Source organism: Bison bison, unplaced genomic scaffold (genome assembly GCF_000754665.1).
Source record: "Bison bison bison isolate TAMUID 2011002044 unplaced genomic scaffold, Bison_UMD1.0 scf7180017864535, whole genome shotgun sequence".
NCBI lineage: Eukaryota > Metazoa > Chordata > Mammalia > Artiodactyla > Bovidae > Bison > Bison bison.
In genome coordinates, this window is record NW_011495084.1 from 3498895 (window position 1) to 3518618 (window position 19724).

General features: G+C 38.5%; 1 protein-coding gene across 5 annotated transcripts in view; it reads left to right on the plus strand.

The window, feature by feature from the left end:
- METTL25 (methyltransferase like 25) overlaps positions 1 to 19724 on the plus strand; it is a 111941-nt gene that overhangs the window by 27800 nt on the left and 64417 nt on the right. For all 5 annotated transcript variants that reach the window (XR_824532.1, XM_010832024.1, XM_010832023.1 and 2 more), the window contains exons 4-5: positions 4052 to 4639; positions 7942 to 8089. Coding sequence is in view for 4 of the 5 variants with exons in the window: in XM_010832024.1 (XP_010830326.1) it covers positions 4052 to 4639; positions 7942 to 8089 (736 nt within the window). In the remaining variant the exon portion in view is untranslated. The remainder of the gene's footprint in view (positions 1 to 4051; positions 4640 to 7941; positions 8090 to 19724) is intronic.

Here is a 19724-nt window from a genome sequence, read left to right on the forward strand (position 1 = left end):
CATCTGAGTTAAATTCACCCATTCCAGTCCATTTCAGTTTGCTGATTCCTAGAATGTCGACACTCACTCTTGCCATCTCTTGTTTGACCACTTCCAATTTGCCTTGATTCATGGACCTGACATTCCAGGTTCCTATGCAATATTGCTCTTTACAGCATTGGACCTTGCTTCTATCACCAGTCACATCCACAGCTGGATATTCTTTTTGCTTTGGCTCCATCCCTTCGTTCTTTCTGGAGTTATTTCTCCACTGATCTCCAGTAGCATATTGGGCACCTACTGACCTGGGGAATTCCTCTTTCTGTATCCTATCATTTTGCCTTTTCATACTGTTCATGGGGTTCTCAAGGCAAGAATACTGAAATGGTTTGCCATTCCCTTCTCCAGTGTACCACATTCTGTCAGATCTCTCCACCATGACCTGCCCGTCTTGGGTTGCCCCACGAGCATGGCTTAGTTTCATTGAGTTAGACAAGGCTGTGGTCCTAGTGTGATTACATTGACTAGTTTTCTGTGAGTATGGTTTCAGTGTGTCTGCCCTCTGATGCCCTCTTGCAATACCTACCATCTTACTTGGGTTTCTCTTACCTTGGGTGTGGGCTATCTCTTCATGGCTGCTCTAGCAAAGCCCAGCCGTTGCTCCTTACCCTGGATGAGGGGTATCCTCACCACCGCCCTTCCTGACCTTCAACGTGGTATAGCTCCTCTAGGCCCTCCTGCACCCGTGCAGCCGAAGCATACAAATGAATGGGAAAAGTAAGCAATTTACTGATGACTACATATTTTATGGTGCCATTTTTAAAAAGCTCTTAAAGAAAATAATGGTATGTTCTTAATGCAAAAAAAATACATGCAAAAAAAAAAAAAACCATTAAAGAAGCAAGAGAATCATACACAATAATCTGATAATAGTTGTTAACCTCTGGTAGGGGATGGAGAAGGAAATGGCAAGCCACTCCAGTGTTCTTGCCTGGAGAATCCCAGGTACAGGGGAGCCTGGTGGGCTGCCGTCTATGGGGTCGCATAGAATCAGACACGACTGAAGTGACTTAGCAGCTGGTAGGGGAAACAGAGAGATAAGATATGGAAAGGAACACGGTTATATGGAATGTAATTACTGACATACCCATCCCTAGGTTGGCTGGTGGCTTCATGGGTATAGCAGATGCTACTGGATGCCTTATTCAAATACTATTGGGCCTTACCACATCATGGTGGCCCGGCTACTTTCTACCTGGCAATTGCTGTATTTCTTTCCCTGTGGATTTTTCTCTGTGTGCTGAAGTATGGCACTGCCTGCATACACATTCTGGGGATTAATTCCTCCCTGTGTGCATCCTTGAATTAATGACTAATGCAAGTTAATTAAAAAATACATCAACTCCCGGACTTTCCAGGTGGCTGACTCTGAGGTATGTGTTCTACACTGGCTGTCTGAGTTTTCCAGTGGGATTAAACCCAGGTTGTTCTAAAGTCGTATTTTGCCCACAAACACACCTTTTGTTGGGCTGCCTTCCTTTCTCTTTTTTTCTTCTCTATTTCCCTAACAGTGTTTTCTTTACCTCCCAAATAAATCACTTATACTTAAATCTTTGATGGGTATTTGTTGTTGTCCTTTATAGCTTTTCATTTTGACTATACTTATTTATTTATATGAAATATTATATAATAAATAATTTTAAATTGATAAAACAAATTAATTTCTAAAGTGCAGAGAAAAAATTTGAAATAGCGTGTTTCACGTTGTTCTTCAGTCGCCCAGTTGTGTCTCATTGTGACCCCATGGGTTGCAGCACGCCAGGCCTCCTTGTCCTTCACCATCTCCCAGAGTTTGCTGAAACTCATTCATTGAGTCAGTGATGCCATCCAAACATCTCGTCCTCTGTTGCTCCCTTCTCCTCCTGCCTTCAGTCTTCCCCAGCATCAGGGTCTTTTCCAGTGAGTCGGCTCTTTGCATCAGGTGGTCAGAGTACTGGATCTTCAGCTTCAGCATCAGTCCTTCCAGTGAATATTCAGGGTTGATTTCCTCTAGAATTAACTGGTTTGATCTTCTTGCAGTCCAAGGGACTCTCAAGAGCCTTCTCTAGCGCCACAGTTCAAAAGCATTAATTCTTCAGCTCTCAGCCTTCTTTACTGTCCATCTCTCACATCCATACATGACTGCTGGAAACACCGTAGTTTTGACTATACAGACCTTTGTGGGCAAAGTGATGTCTCTGCTTTTTAATACACTCTCTAGGTTTGTCATAACTTTTCTTCCAAGGAGCAAGCATTTTTTATTTCATGGCTGCAGTCACTGACGCAGTGATTTTGGAGCCCAAGAAAATAAAGTCTGTCATTTTTCCATTGTTCCCCCTCTATTTTCCATGAAGTGATGGGACCAGCTGCCATGATCTTAGTTTTCTGAATGTTGAGTTTTAAGCCAGCTTTTTCATTCTCCTCCTTCACCCTCATCAAGAGGCTCTAATTTAGTTATTCTTTGCTATCTGCCATTAGAGTGGTATCATTGGCATATCTGAGATTGTTGATATTTCTCCTGGCAATCTTGATTCCAGCTTGTTAGTCATCCCCCGCCCGGGCATTTTGCATGATTAACTCTGCATAATAAGTTAAATGCAGGGTGAAAATATACAGTCGTGATGTATTCCTTTCCCAATTTTGAACCAGTCCGTTGTTTGATGTATGCTTCTTGTCCTGCATACAGGTTTCTCAGGATCCTGGTAAGGTGGTCTGGTATTCCTGTCTCTTCGAAAATTTTCCACAGTTTGTTGTGATCCACACAGTCAAAGGCTTTAGTGTAGTCAATGAAGCAGAAGTAGTCGTTTTCTGGAGCTCCCTTGCTTTTCCTCTGATCTGATGGATGTTGGCTATTTGGTCTCTGGTTCCTCTGCCTTTTCTAAATCCAGCTTATACATCTGGAAGTTCTCAGTTCACATATTATGGAAGCCTAGCTTGAAGGATTTTAATCATTACCTTGCTAGCATGTGAAATGAGTGCAATTGTATGGTAGTTTGAACGTTCTTTGACATTGCCCTTCTTTAAGATTGGAATGAAAACAAACTCCAGTCCTGTGGCCACTGCTGAGTTTTTTAAATTTGCTGACATATTGAGTGCAGCACTTTAACAGCATCATCTTTTCAGATTTGAAATAGCTCAACTGGAATTCCATCATCTCCACTAGTTTTGTTCATAATAATGCTTCCTAAGGCCCACTTGAATTCACACTCAAGGATGTCTGGCTCTAGGTGAGTGACCACACCATCATGGTTATCTGGGTATTTAGACCTTATTTTGTATAGTTTCTGTTGCGTTCTCACCACATCTACTTAATCTCTTCTGTTTCTGTTGAGTCTTTGTCATTTCTGTCCTTTATTGTGCCCATCTTTGCTTGAAATGTTGCATTGTATCTCCAGTTTTCTTGAAGAGATCTTTGGTCTTTCCCATTCTGTTGTTTTCCTCTAATTCTTTGCATTTTTCATTTAAGAAGGCTTTCTTTCGTTGCTATTCTCTGGAACTGTACATTCAGTTGGGTGTATCTTTCCTTTTCTCCTTTGCCTTTCACTTCTCGTCTCTTCTCAGCTATTTGTAAGGCCTCCCCAGACAAACACTTCGCCTTCTTGCATTTCTTTTTCTTGAGGATGGTTTTGGTCACCACCTCCTGTACAATGTTAGGAACATCTGTCCATAGTTCTTCAGACATTCTGTCTACCAGGTCTAATTCCTTGAATCTATTTGTCACTTCCACTGAATAATCATAAGGGATTTGATTTAGGTCGCACCTAAATGTTCTAGTGAAGAAAGACAATTTTATCTTCAATATTCATCTTTTACATCTTTTTCTTGACTTATTATTACACTGCTTAGAACTTCTCTTAAATATTGAATAAAAATGATGAGTTATTTGTTTTTAATGGGATCAAAAATTAAAATAGAGTAAAGCATAACAGGTTGTATAAATTTTACAACCATCCATTTACTTGCCTTTTAAAAAAATTGAGATTGCTCTTGTCGTCTAACTGAAATCCCTTTGACTCATTCTGATTTTCTTTAGATAATTGACCTGGGTTCTGGAAAAGGCTACCTAAGCTCCTTTTTGTCCTTAAAGTATGGCTTAAAAGTTTATGGAATCGATTCCTCAAATACTCGTGGAGCTGAGGAGAGAAACAGGAAACTGAAGAAACATTGGAAAGTCTATGGTAGGCGGTCAAAACCAGATGTCAGTGAACTGGCATTACAGACAACGAAAGAAAGGAAAGTGCAAGATGAAACTAAAGCAGACATTGAGGGAATATGTAACAGCAGTACTGCAAGTCAAGAGAAGCCACCAGCCTCAGACTTTTTATCAGAGTTTTCAGGTTCTGTGATTTCTGACATCAGAAGACAAATGGAAAACCTAAAGGTTTATTCACACCGAGAGGAAAATTTGTGTTTTGAAAATGCCTTTTCTCTTAGAGACCTTTTGCCGGTTAATGCCATAGAACCTAATTCCTCATCCCAAATACCTAAGAGAAAAATGTCTGAAGCAAGTAAAGAGAGAAGAAAAATTACTTTGAAGTCAAATGAATCAAATATATATTCACCTTTAACATCTATTATCACTGCTGATTCGGAACTACATGATATTATTAAAGATCTGGAGGTGATTTCAGTTTTGAATTCTGTAATTTGACTTATGTAAAGGCCCTTAAACATAGAATTAAATTTTAATATTAGCTGCATATCTTATTTGATTACATTAATTGAAAGAACCAAGAAAATAAAAATTCAGGTTTTCATGATTTCCATAGATACCAAAATCTGATAAGAGTACAAATCTGACAATCTGACAATTACAGTTTTCCAGAATGGCGTGCCCTTGCCTTCCCTTCATTTTTAATACTGAATTAAACATAAGTACAAATACAGAAGCTAGTTAGATAAGTTCTCCTTATGCAATTGATGGATTTTTCAAATTCCACTCCAAGAAAATTCTTACATTTCATTTACATTTGGAGTAAAGATGTATCTAGGGCAATATTGGGCTTCCCTGGTAGCTCAGCTGGTAAAGAATCTGGGTTAGGAAGTTCTCTGGAGAAGGGATAGGTTACCCACTCTAGTATTCTTGGGCTTCTTCGGTGGCTCAGATGGTAAAGCATCCACCTGCAATGCGGGAGACCTGGGTTCAATCCCTGGGTTGGGAAGAACCCTGGAGGAGTGCATGGCAACCCACTCCAGTATTCTTGCCTGGAGAATCCCATGGACAGAGAAGCCTGGAGGGCTAAGGTCCATGGGGTCACAAACAGTCAGACATGACTAAGCATGAGCACAAGGGCAACATTATGTTTAATGTTAGAGTTGGTAACCAAAATTTCAATTTTATTGAGCAAGAGTAGCTTCTGAATTCTTAAAAAATTTTGAACTTTTTCTAAACTACAAGTATGTTGAGTCATATAATGTTGGAAAGATAATGTATCTTAAAGGCAGCATTGTATGTTACACAATATTAGAGGAGTTTCTAGAAATCATTTGGCCTAACTCATTGTTTAGAAATCAAGGTAGCCTTTGAAGTTATGATATTCTGCTACTGCTACTGCTAAGTCACCTCAGTCCTGTCTGACTTTGTGCGACCCCATAGACAGCAGCCCACCAGGCTCCCCCATCCCTGGGATTCTCCAGGCAAGAACACTGGAGTGGGTTGCCATTTCCTTCTCCAATGCATGAAAGTGAAAAGTGAAAGTGAAGTCGCTCAGTCATGTCTGACTCTTTGCGACCCCATGGACTGCAGCCTACCAGGCTCCTCCGTCCATGGGATTTTCCAGGCAAGAGTACTGGAGTGGGGTGCCATTGCCTTCTCCGTATGATATTCTACTCTTGTTAAATTTTTGAAAAGTCTTCCCTAAAGAATGAATAAACAAAAGACCCTAGAATTCTTTATAAATTTAAATCCTTGTTTGGTTGCTGACCAGTGTTTTAGTACTTTGTCATTTTAGAGTGGGAAATTTTTCTTTTTCCCAGGTATTTTTGTATTTCATTAATTGTAGAAAACTGGTTAATCCTCATTAATTGTTTTTCCTGTATATGAAATCAGTAATTAAGTTACAGCTTAACCTTCTGTTGGGGTTAAACAACCCCAGTTACTTTAATTTGACTTCAAAATATATACACTTTTAGTGCTTATTACCATTTATTTTTGCTTTTAAGAGTCATCTGAAAAGTATACGATCAAAACTGTATGCAAGCTTTTATAATAATTTGCTGATAAAATATATAGTGGAAAATTGTTTCTTGGGTCCTTAGTGAAGCAGTAATTTAATATCCAAAACTGACCAATACCTCTTATCCTTTCCATTCCCCATCGCACAACACACATGCAGTTCTTAAATATTTTGCTATTAGGATACTATGCTAATTGCAGATTTTTGTTTGCCACCTGCTGATATTATTAACCAATCCTGTATAATGAATACAGTAAAGAATGAGGTTAAATGTTTTTGTGTTGTCTTTAGGGAGAGCTAAGCTTAAAAAGAGAGATTTGTACCTCTATGATCTACCCTTAATTAGCAATAAACCCTCTCTCTCTGAACTCCTTATTATTTATAACATAACATCTAAGTAAAACCTACCCAAGCTGTCTAATCACTGAGAAAAGCAAAATAATTGCACAACATTCCATAACATGTGCTTTGAAGAGAATAATGATTGAAGCAACTGAATATTTTATCAGGCCAAAGCAGTGTACAGGTAAATTCTTTTCTTTTGAAAGGTTAGACTTCAGCCCTGCCTGCAATGCAAAAAACCCGGGTTTGATCCCTGGGTCAGGAAGATCTCCTGGAGAAGGGAATGGCTACCCACTTCAGTGTTCTTGCCTGGAGAATCTCTTGTACAGAGGAGCCTGGAGGGCAATGGTCCATGAGTCCCAACGACTCGGACATGATTGCAGCAACTAGGCACACACATATCTAGATTATATGAACTAAAGTATTATTTTTTGTAAAATAACTCAACTGAAGTAGTTGTATTTGTTCTTAAAATAGTTATATATTTGATTCACAACTTAATGTCTGTTATTTTAAATATTTATAATATCCATATTTATAATAACCTGATATTGATAAAAATATATAACATTTACAGAATTTTATTATGTGCCAGAGGTTATACTAAATCACGTACAAGTATTAACTTATTAAAGTCTTGCAACAACCCATTGAGATGAGATACTATTATTGGCCTCATTTTACAGATGAGGAAATTATGCAACTGAAGAGTTAAATAGCATACTGATCGAAATTCTTTTGAGTGTGAGCCAGTGTAACCACTCTGTGTATGCATTTAAATTAGGCCTTAAGTAATTAGGAGAAACATTTCAAAGGAATTTTACATAATTCATGTTATAAAATTAAGAGCAACATTTTTTATTTGGAATTAATATTGTCATATTTGGTGTAATGAGTGAACTAAGTAAACTTTTTTTGATGTTGGAGTATAAATGCCAATTTAGCAAGGCTTAATTTCTTTTGAATTTCTTTCGTATGGCAGGTTTTATAAGTTTTGAATGGTGAAGTGCAATTTAAAAATTGACTATTAAGATATTAATGTATCTCAAATCACAAGTTTGTCCTAGTAACACCGCCTACATTTGATTGGTCAAATCAACCTTTATTTTGACTAGTTGTTAAGCAAATATTAATTGTAAAAGAGACCAGAGAAAAGTAAAAAGGACAAGTAACCAAAAGCATTAGAAAATCAACTCAGAAGCATGTCAGTTTTGATAAAAGATCACAATCATTTTACCTATAAAGGAAATAATTATGTTATGAAAATGGGACATACGATACTTTCTAGTTAGAACTTTATCATTTTTTTAAAGCTCTGCATTCTGATAAACATATACAGTCTTCACCTGAAATGTGTTTTACCCTTCCTTTTAATTTCCAGCCTTTCTTCTTCTTATCTTTTAAGGATTGTTTGATGGTAGGTCTACATACTTGTGGTGATCTTGCTCCAAATACTCTGCGAATATTCACTTCCAAGTCTGAAGTCAAAGGAGTTTGCAGTGTGGGTTGCTGCTATCACCTCTTATCTGAAGAGTTTGAAAACCCACATAAAGGTACAAAGTTCTTCATGTCTCATGATTTTATTTATTCGAGCAAAATGACTGCTTTATCTCTCTCCCTCTTTTTTGTTGTTGACAGTATTGTCATTTTGAATTAGCATTTGAAATAAGATCTGATATTCTTACAATTTTAGAAATGTTACATCAAATGAAATTTGATGCATTGTCACTTATAGTGTATTTTGTGATAGTTTCTTTTTTTATCACAGTGTGGTCTTCAGTTCAGTCGCTCAGTTGTGTCTGACTCTTTGCGACCCCATGAACCGCAGCATGCCAGGCCTCCCTGACCATCACCAACTCCCGGAGTTTACCCAAACTCATGTCCATTGAGTCGGTGATGCCATCCAACCATCTCATCCTCTGTTGTCCCCTTCTCCTCCTGCCTTCAATCTTTCCTGACATCAGGGTCTTTTCAAATGAGTCACCTCTTCCCCATCAGGTGGCCAAAATATTGGAGTTTCAGCTTCAACATCAGTCCTACCAATGAACACCCAGGACTGATCTCCTTTAGGATGGACTGGTTGGATCTCCTTGCTGTCCAAGGGACTTTCAAGAGTCTTCTCCAACACCACAGTTCAAAAGCATCAATTCTTAAGCTCCGTATGGTCTTAAAGAGTGCCCCAAACTGCAAATATATGAGAATTTTGTGTGATACATGTTTTAGAGAACTTCTATTTAAAAATATTTGTCAGATACACCTTGACTAATGTAGTGAAGCTAAGTTATTTTGTCATAAATATAGAGTTGACAAGATTTGCTTCCATTTCCAAACCCTTCTCCATCTTGTAAGGCATACTGATATTTCTCCCTCACAAAAAGTTTCTTACTCTACTTTGAAGTGTTAGAACACCATGCTTTCAAAAAGGCGAAGACCTGCAGTTGTTTAAAATAATAGTATTCAAACTGTTTGCTCCTTGGGCTGAAAAGGTGCCTGAAGAGTGAAGGACAGAGTGTGTTGACAAGACTGAAAGCACCTACAGTCTTTCATCTAGAGCAGCTCCAGAAATTCCTCCTTTTGACCCATTTTATATATTACATCTCTCTATTAGACATGGTATCACATTGGGTGGTTATTTAGTTTATTAATATGGCGGATTCATTTCGATATTTGGCAAAACTAATACAATATTGTAAAGTTTAAAAATAAAATAAAATTTAAAAAAATATTAGCAGTTCTCTTTTCTATTAGTTTAATGAATTATTTATCAATATCCAGTGTCCCTTGCCAAGAATTTTTAGGTCAGGAAGTTGTATCAATGTCGATGGCATTGTTTGCTCTTTTTTTTTCAGCTATAAAGCCCAGATGAGTATGAAATTTTGATTATTTTTTATTTAGTCATGTCCAAGAGGTAAAAATTAGTATTGTATACTGAAATTTGGCTGGATGAAACAGAGGTCTTCCTTAAAACTGACAAAAGTTTTTGTGGAGAAGAGGGGAGTTTGAATTTTTTTATGTCAGTGTTTTAAAAACTGTCTTTTAGAAAAGATATGCAGATGTAAATTTGTGAATATGTAGAGATACACAGAGTGAGAGAAAGAAAGCAAATTGGCAAAAAGGTAACAATAGTTTAATTTAAATGGAAAATATGCTTGTCATATTATTTCCAACTTTGCTCTGAGTACACAAATTTTCAAGATAAAACTTGGGGGGAAACGTGAACCTAATTTTTTTTTTACTCTATAGTATATAACCCAATATTTACATTAGTGTATAACTCTTTTTGTACCTCTTTCCTAAAAGAAATGGGGAAGAAAACAAAACAAAACACTTAATGCAATCACAGTGTTTACAGTTTTTAAAATATTAAATGGGAAGTGTTCTCCTGGCTCAGCAAGCATAAAATTCTGTGTAGGGAAGTTCTTGTTCTTAGTTCAAGTGCTTCCTGTTCTACAGGTGCAGTGAAATAGGGTGTTTTTTAACAATTGGCCCAATTGGGAGTAGATGGAGCCGCTTGGTGTGTTTTTCAGTTCAGAAATACTGTCTTATAGTGTAAGATCTTTAATTTCAGCTTCCTGCTTCCTTCTTTCACTTTAACATCATCCCCCTCCACCTCACCCCACCACCACCCCCCACCAAAATGCCTTCCCCTTCCCCTTCCAAAGGGCTTCCCTCTCTGTAGGTGGTCCATCTGAAGACTGCCATCCTGGGCCTGCGGGACCCTTGCAGCCCTTGCTATGCATCGTCAGGTCTCAGCCTTTATCTCTGTTCTTCACACAATGGGGTCCTGTCTCTTGGCAGTGTACTCTGTTCCCTGTCACACACATGTTTCCACATCTGACTCTCCCTCTGGAATGATCCCCAGAGCTGGTTTCACTGATTTGAGATGTTTATTTCTTAATGTACATTTAAATCTACATATCTAGTATAAGTGGTTTATGAGTAATTTTATTTATTCTCTACTTTTGTTGAATATGTAAAGAAATTCAGATTTAAGTGGCTATCATTATTTCATGACAGCCAGGAAATGTTATTGGTACAATTTACATCCAGTGTCTGGTTCTTCCATTTTATTCTTAAAGGGGTTGGCAGAAACTACTTGCCAGGGTAGGAAGCAATTTAAGAGATGGACTAGTTGCTCACTAGTTGCTCCTTTGTCAGTCCATTTTGTGTCAGTCTTCTCTAGGCAAATAGTAATTTAATATTCTTAGTTACATTTATTTATAATGTGTTTCAATAAAGTATAAACAAACATAAGGGAAGATAAATATTTTTAGAGCTAAATGAAATGATTGAGGAAAGTCCTTTGTGTTGTGAGTCCACTTAGGTACCTTTTCTGACACACTGTTATAAATTGTTTAGAAGTATTTATTGACCATGTATTCAAATTAAGATGAAAAAATATCTTTGAATAAGGCATGTTCACTAGAGAGCTTTTCACAGAATCTGAAGGAAGAACGGTGCACCACACCTTCAGCTTTGCCGCTTCATTTCTGCCATGGAAAGATTTGATAGATTGAGTATTCAGAATGTAGACACTAGTTTTTGTTTACTTTTTTATCTTCAGAAATCAGCACCTTGCCTCAGACATGGTTCATGTTGATCAGTGTTTGCACAATGTGTGCTGAATAGATACTTGAGTGGCAGTTGCCCTTCTTCACCGCATTGATAGGATGAGTTTGGCCCCAGAACTCAGACAAGAAAGATTTGGAAAGGTTTGCTAATGACTGTGACTGGCAGCTACAAACTCTCATTTTCCTTCTTGTAGGCAGAGTTAATTCATGCAAAGGCCTTCCTACCAAAAATGTCTTAACCCTTGGAAATCATTGAGATTATGATCTCAGTGGCTTAAGATCTATGAACTAGACTTAAGTTGCAAAAGCTGATAGTATTTCTTGATGTTATTTGATTTCCTCATAAATACCTGAGAAGCATGGAGGCTTGGGAGTCTTGCTTGTTGGGAAAGCAGAACAAGCAGGAGGGAACAGGACTGAGTGATATGATGAAGCTGGTGGAGATGTATGCAAGGTGATTGCCTTCAAATACTTCGAAAGCAGAGAGTTTGAAAGCCAAAAGGTAGGAAGAAAATGTAGGAAAATAAGTGATAGGAAAAACAAAAGCAACCTAGGTTTATGTTGAGCTTTGCCTAGCTTTGGACTGTTATACTTTCTCTTCTCAAAAACTGGATGGCAAAAAGTCACTCCTTTCTTTCTCACACCCCGTCTTCATTTTTCTTGCCATTGCCTATAATGAAAGGAGAGAAGATATGAACCATCTCCTGTGATTTTTATAACAATATTCCTCAACTCTGGCTGTCCAGATGGATCATATATGACAGTTGCAGTTTCTAGATGCTTGGGACCTGCTTCTGACCTTCTGAAGTATCTCTAAGAATGGGATTTTAATATAAGCATTTTTAAGAAGCACTGTAGGAGTTCTAATGAACAGCATCACTGAAAACAAATATTTATTATCGTTCCTAAGAAGATATACAGAATTTCAGAAGATGTTCTGCAGAAATACATTTGAGGTTGTTTGTAGTTGTTTTAACCTCTCCCATGCAGGCACTTAGGTGGGCTCTACTCATGTGCTAGTTTGCAGGTCCAAGCAAACGACTGAATCCGAGAAGATCTAAGAAGGGTATATCAGAGTCTAGACTACAGAGAATTAACCCCCAAAAGTCCTCGAAGCATCGAGCTCAGAGTGAAAACCCAGGGAAGTCAAACATACAGGCAAAAATGCACAATAAAGGGTTAGAAACTAGACAAAATCAAAAATATGAGCACCACTAGAATTTTGGTAGCTTAACTTTACTGATGAGCATGTGTGTGTGTGTATGAAAGCAGACAACAGCAGACTTTTTGTTCTTGACTATTTAGCAGTGACTGTTTGGAAAGATGGAATACGGATGTGGTCTTATTTTGTACGTGTAGCATTCATAGTATTCCTAAAATAGAAATCCACCACTGTACAGTTTGATCATAATATTAAGATAAACTAACTTATAGGGCAAGATGTTTGCATGGACAAGGTTGGTGTATTTCCTGTCATATACTTAGGACTAGGTTCCATGGAGTGATGGGCTTCCCCGGTGGCTCAGATGGTAAAGTGTCTGCCTACAATGCGGGAGACCGGGGTTCAATCCCTGGGTCGGGAAGATCTCCTGGAGAAGGCAATGGCAACCCACTCCAGTACTCTTGCCTGGAGAATCCTATGGACGGAGGAGCCTAGCAGGCAGGCTACAGTCCATGGGGTCACAAAAAGTCGGACATGACTGAGCGACTTCACTCCCTTTTCCATGGAGTGATGTCTTTGAATCATCAAGTGTGTCCTGTGTTGCTCCCCTGATATCTTACACACCTGCCCCTAACCCTCAGTTTGTTTGCACAGCTGTTTTCAAGTTTGAATTGGGGCAGTATTGCCCTTTGGGATGTAAATCTGAGTTATTAATAGTCCAACATAGTATAGTAGAAAAAAGTCTGCTAAGTACACTGCAACTTTTTATGACAATATTGTACTATGTAAACAATATGTGTTTTGCATGAATATGTTTCACCAGTACGCTGTGGTAGACCATAGAGGTGGTCTGTCATGAATGTTAATTTTCAAAAAGACCTCAAAACTCTCTGAGCAATTATGAATACCAAAGTTCTACCATATGCTTTAAAAACTGCTTTTAAATATTTATACATTATAAGCCAGTAGTTCCTAGGAGAATATGAAATAACAGAAACACTTTTATTGCAGTGCTTTATAGAATATATATATATATATATATAGGTATATGTTTTCCCAAGTTTGACTTGTTTCAGTGTTTTGTCTTAATATTGATTATCATTATCATAATTAATTTGAAATACTGATAACTGTTTCTTTCTGTAGAAGCTGGAGAGAGAGCTTCTTTTGGTTGTTTTTCCTGTCAAGGTAGAGATATGCTGAAGAAACATTACTGGTTACCTCTCCAGATCCACATCTCTCTTCTTCCGTGTTAACTGAACTATGACTGTTCAAGTGTGTTATTAGGAAGACTGAGTGCTGCTATCACCTCAGAAATATGTGACTCTCAATCTAAATTAGCTACGATGATTCCGTTTATTTAAGAATGGATATGAGACAGTTGTTACCAATGAAGCATGAGGAGCATATCTCCAAAGGGGTTTCCTGGGAAATATTTTTTTCTCTTAAAATTGAATACAAGACAGAAACATTGCTTTTCTTTTTCTTTTTTGCCTCTGGTCTTGGTCATCTGTATCTGTTTGTTCAGTCTAGTAATTCTGCCTGCTAAGCATTCTGTCAGAATTTGATCTCAGTTCTGTAACTGAGTCTTTCAGGCCTGGTCTGAGGAATGAAAGGTAATTTACTTTTCCTGTAAGTTGATATGATCATATCAGAGACTTCAGAGTGCAGGATGAGTAGAGAAAGAGCTGGGACCCCAGAGAGTCACATCAGGTGGTTTCATAGAGCTTCTTCAGCGGCCTTGATAGGCTTTGTCAGGGAACAGATTTTTGCTTGGTGTCTCCTCATCTTCATAACCCAATACCCGGAAGTCTGCTCATATCTTCAGTGCGCTTCTAATACTACAGATCTGCAGAGTTAAATACAAATGGTGTAACCCTTGACAGCCTATGGCTCATTTTTGCGTTTACCCTTGGTCTGAATGTGTTTCAGGGCATTAAGGCGATCCTCCCTAGAGCCCTCCATTTCCTTTTTTTTTTTTTTAAACAAAGGAGGGCTACAGGTCATCTTTTAACGTCATGTTTCAACCTGGTCCTGCCATTTCTGTATCAAATAGAAATTTGTCAAGGGCATATGATACCCATCCTACTATAAAACTTTCTCAATTTAGGACACCAGTAGGAGTTTTCAGGGAGGAGACTAGATTCTTATATAGTCAGCTTCAGTGTCTTTTAGAATTAACAACTGGTTTTCATTGTTTTATTTTTATTTTTTTTAATTTTATTTTATTTTTAAACTTTACAATATTGTATTAGTTTTGCCAAATATCGAAATGAATCCGCCACAGGTATACATGTGTTCCCCATCCTGAACCCTCCTCCCTCCTCCTTCCCCATACCATCCCTCTGGGTCGTCCCAGTGCACCAGCCCCAAGCATCCAGTATCATGCATCGAACCTGGATTGGCAACTCGTTTCATACATGATATTATACATGTTTCAATGCCATTCTCCCAAATCTTCCCACTCTCTCCCTCTCCAACAGAGTCCATAAGACTGTTCTATACATCAATGTCTCTTTTGCTGTCTCGTACACAGGGTTATTGTTACCATCTTTCTAAATTCCATATATATGTGTTAGTATACTATATTGGTGTTTTTCTTTCTGGCTTACTTCACTCTGTATAATAGGCTCCAGTTTCATCCACCTCATTAGAACTGATTCAAATGTATTCTTTTTAATGGCTGAGTAATACTCCATTGTGTATATGTACCATAGCTTTCTTATCCATTCATCTGCTGATGGACATCTAGGTTGCTTCCATGTCCTGGCTATTATAAACAGTGCTGTGATGAACATTGGGGTACACGTGTCTCTTTCAATTCTGGTTTCCTCAGTATGTATGCCCAGCAGTGGGATTGCTGGATCATAAGGCAGTTCTAGTTCCAGTTTTTTAAGGAATCTCCACACTGTTGTCCATAGTGGCTGTACTAGTTTGCATTCCCACCAACAGTGTAAGAGGGTTCCCTTTTCTCCACACCCTCTCAAGCATTTATTGCTTGTAGTCATTGTTTTAAATTTAGAAGTACTTCACCTGGAAATGTATCTGGAGGATGAAGGAAAAGTGTTCAGTGTATTATTTGAAAATGTAACACACATTTTAAAAATAAGTGTATCTTGTATTTTGAGACCTTTTGGATAGTCAATATATGGTATTAATATTAAAAACTTCTAAGGCAATATTAGCTAGTTAAGATTAGCTTTACACCATGTTCTGTGTCTACAGAAAGGTATGACTAATTTTAGTCAAGCAAGTAACAGTGAATTAATCTCATCATTCCAGCAATGCATAAAATTGCTGTCTTTTTAGTAAAGATTTAACAGTATTTTCTGTTTCATAAATTGTGCATTTTATTAAATCTGTTTATTTGCTTTAAGCATTTAATGCTAGAATTTTGGAGGACATAAAGAAATAGAGTTTGGTTTCTTTTATCAAAAGAGCATTTGTTTGACTTCCATTTCCAGCCACGTGTGATTTTTCTGAGGAACTTTCCTGCTGTAGTTCAGCTAGGTCCTGCCTAAATTAAAACATGTATTCCTTTAAGCATTGCTGAGTGTACAAAAATAAGGGAAATCTCCATGGATGAAGAAAAATCAAAACCAAAGGGTTAACTAGAGAGAAGGGGAAGAGAGAGGAAGAGGAGTTGAAACTGGAGCAGGGAACTGTGGGTTATAAGATAGCAGACGCTGTCCTGAGGCAAGTGCTGGCCACAGTGGGATATGGAGACTAACATGGGCCCACCTCCTTGGTGGAGGAGCCGACCTGAAGAGCTCTTACTGAGCCATGGCCTTGAATGAGGCAAACCAGTCTTCAGTCAGTCCCATGCAGAGGTAAATTCAAATCTTTGTCGGGGAGTACATCCCAAATTCTGGCCCCTGGAATTTCTACTGATTAAAATCTACCAAATGTAAGCTCAGGACTTTAACAAACAAACAAAAAAACTGTATTACAAAATCTGTCTGGCTAGGTATCCTGCCTGCCCGCCCCCCCCCCGCCACCGCCCCCATTCAACTAAAAATACTGAATATAGTTAAAATTTGTTTCTTAAGACATTGAAATACTGGAAAGATGCATAGTGTTTATACAGGAGAAGGTAGGAGTCCACAAAGATAACAGAAATGCTGAAGCTACTACGGGTATTTGTGTACTGTGGCAAAGTTGAGCTTTGGTTTCAAAGCTCTACAAGGAGTGGGGTACAAATGATAAAACTTGTACTTAGGCACACACAGAGGCACGCACATAGGAGGTACTCTCAGAAGCTGAGACCATAAGGATAAGGACTAAATTTAGAGCGGCTGTAGCAGAAATACAGATTGAAACATTTAAGAAAAGGAAATAGCAACCCACTCCAGTGTTCTTGCCTGGAGAATCCCAGGGACGGGGGAGCCTGGTGGGCTGCTGTCTTTGGGGTCGCACAGAGTTGGACACGACTGAGGTGACTTAGCAGCAGCACCAGAGGGGTGGCAATAATGGAGAAGGGATTTTCAAGGACTATTATCAGGTTTCTGTTTAGAGCCACTGGGTAGGTGATGGTACAGTTTATGTTATGGAAAAAATTAAGGAAGCCATGTTTCTGGACAAAGTTCTGCACATGTTTAGTAACTTAAGATTGCTTTATATATGAGTGATCATATTTGGACAAGTTTTATAAATACATGGAAATGGAACTATTGTAGTATAATCATATAGGATTTATTTTTGTCTTACTTTCCAGAAAATCTGTAAGGCAGTCGCTGACATTGGTTCACATGGTTCAAGAGTGTAAGGGCCAAGGTCTTTGTAGTTTTGTTGGCCTTTCACTGTGGCCACACAATGGTTGCTGCTACTCCAGCCATTATAGTTCAGATGGAAAGAAACATGAAGATGGAAGAACTTTTCCCATCTGAGATCGCATCCTTTAAAGAAATTCCTTGGTAATTCTATCCAACAAGTTCCACTCCTCCATTGATCATCTCTAGAAGTCTAGGTAGTCTAGGAAATGTAACCTTCTAGATGGGCATCTTACAGCTCCAAATGAAATCAAGATTCTGTGAGTAACAAAGAAGGAGAAACTGGATATTTCTAGGAATTTAGCATTCTCTGCCACTGTGTGTGTGAGTGTGTGTGTGTGTGTGTGTGTGTGTGTGTGTGTGTGTGTGTGTGTTTGGACAGTCATGTGTGAATATTACTGCATGAATAAGGATGAATAAGGGCACAGAGGGTGAATGTGATGAGTGTGGATAAAGTAACAGTATGTAAATGTACCAGAGTGTAGTCATATCCATTGTCCTCTTCTTTCTTTTAATAATAGAACTTCTCTTAGTTTTAGTAGAGCAGACGTCACCCAGCTAGAGTCCCTGACTCCCATGTGACAAATTCAAGCCAGTAGAATGTAGTCAGATAATGTGTGCAATTTATTTAAAAGGAAGCTGCTTGCTCCCCTATTTTTTTTCACTCTTCTTACTGGCTAAGGAATAACAGTGACCTTGATATTAAAGTTTGTAGCTAACTCTTTAAGCATAGCAGAGCCGCCTGACCTCTGGGCTCTGGATAACACACTGTATACCTACTACCTTTTTCTGTCCTATGACAGGAGAGAAAGATTTCTATCTTATTTAAAGACCTGTGTTCTGAGATTCTATCCAGCACAGGTGGATCTAAGGTCTTGTTCTGAATGCTTCTTCTTTGGTGAAACTTTTACCTTAAGACTAACTGTTATGCACTATAAATATATAGCAAGCCAACAATAATAGCAACAACAAAGGATAACAAATTTTATGTGACAGATTATATGTGAATATATACAATTTATAAATGATTTCTTAGAGGTAAGGGAAAAAAAGAGAATATGATAAGTATTAAAAGAGCTATTCCAGCTAGAAGATGGAAAGGATTTCATGTTAGGAAATCAGGAAAAGCTTTGCAAAGATATTAATAATAACTTTTGAATTGAGCTTTGTAGGTTAGGATTTCAGTTCAGTTCAGTTCAGTTGCTCAATCGTGTCTAACCCTTTGCGACCCCATGCATCACACCATGCCAGGCCTCCCTGTCCATCACCAACTCCTGGAGTTCACTCAAATTCATGTCCATCGAGTCGGTGATGCCATCCAGCCATCTCATCCTCTGTCGTCCCCTTCTCCTCCTGCCCCCAATCCCTCCCAGCATCAGAGTCTTTTCCAATGAGTCAACTCTTTGCATTAGGTGACCAAAGTATTGGAGTTTCAGCTTTAGCATCAGTCCTTCCAATGAACACCCAGGAACAATCTCCTTTAGAATGGACTGGTTGGATCTCCTTGCAGTCCAAGGGACTCTCAAGAGTCCTCTCCAACACCACAGTTCAAAAGCATCAATTCTTTGGTGCTCAGCTTTCTTCACAGTCCAACTCTCACATCCATACATGACCACTGGAAAAACCATAGCCTTGACTAGACGAAACTTTGTTGGGAAAGTAATGTCTCTGCTTTTTAATATGCTATCTAGGTTGGTCATAACTTTCTTTCCAAGGAGTAAGCGTCTTTTAATTTCATGGCTGCGGTCACCATCTGCACTGATTTTGGAGCCCAAAAAATAAAGTCTGACACTGTTTCCACTGTTTCCCCATCTATTTCCCATGAAGTGATGGGACCAGATGCCATGATCTTCGTTTTCTGAATGTTGAGCTTTAAGCCAATTTTTTCACTCTCCTCTTTCATTTTCATCGAGAGGCTTTTGAGTTCCTCTTCACTTTCTGCCATAAGGGTGGTGTCATCTGCGTATCTGAGGTTATTGGTATTTCTCCCGGCAATCTTGATTCCAGATTGTACTTCTTCCAGCCCAGTGTTTCTCGTGATGTACTCTGCCTATAAGTTAAATAAGCAGGGTGACAATATGCAGCCTTGACGTACTCCTTTTCCTATTTGAAACCAATCTGTTGTTCCATGTCCATTTAGGATTTAGGTAGACAAAATTGTTGAGAGAAGCATTCCAAGTGTTAGGAACAAGGTGAGTTAAGGCATGGCAGGTCACTCATTGGAGATGAATGAATATTCTAGGTGGTAGCTTGATTCATATGAAGTACAGAAGAGTGATAAGGTGGAAAAGAAAGGCAGAGGTCAGTCCAAGGGGGCCTCATATGGAAAGTCCATTTCGGAAATGAAAATTTTGAGTACAACAGTAACATGACCAAAAGCAGAAGCTGTCAGGACCTATGAATTTTCAACTATGAGATTCTTTGTTACCCTAACAGTGAAACAGTGGGAAAACCAGAAATCGTGGGATCAAGGCTAGGGCAATTAGTGTAGTAGAAGCATTCACCCCAGAGGAGTAAACTAGCTGCTTACATTCCTATTCAAAAGGTAAACTCCAGTCAGATGTGACCTGACATCTGTTATCAAAGGGCTTAGTGGAAAACTGGAGCACATGCAACAGGAGTTTCTGATCAGGTTTTAATATATTTGTTCTTTGAAAGGTGTTGGCTCTCACAACTCACAAATGTG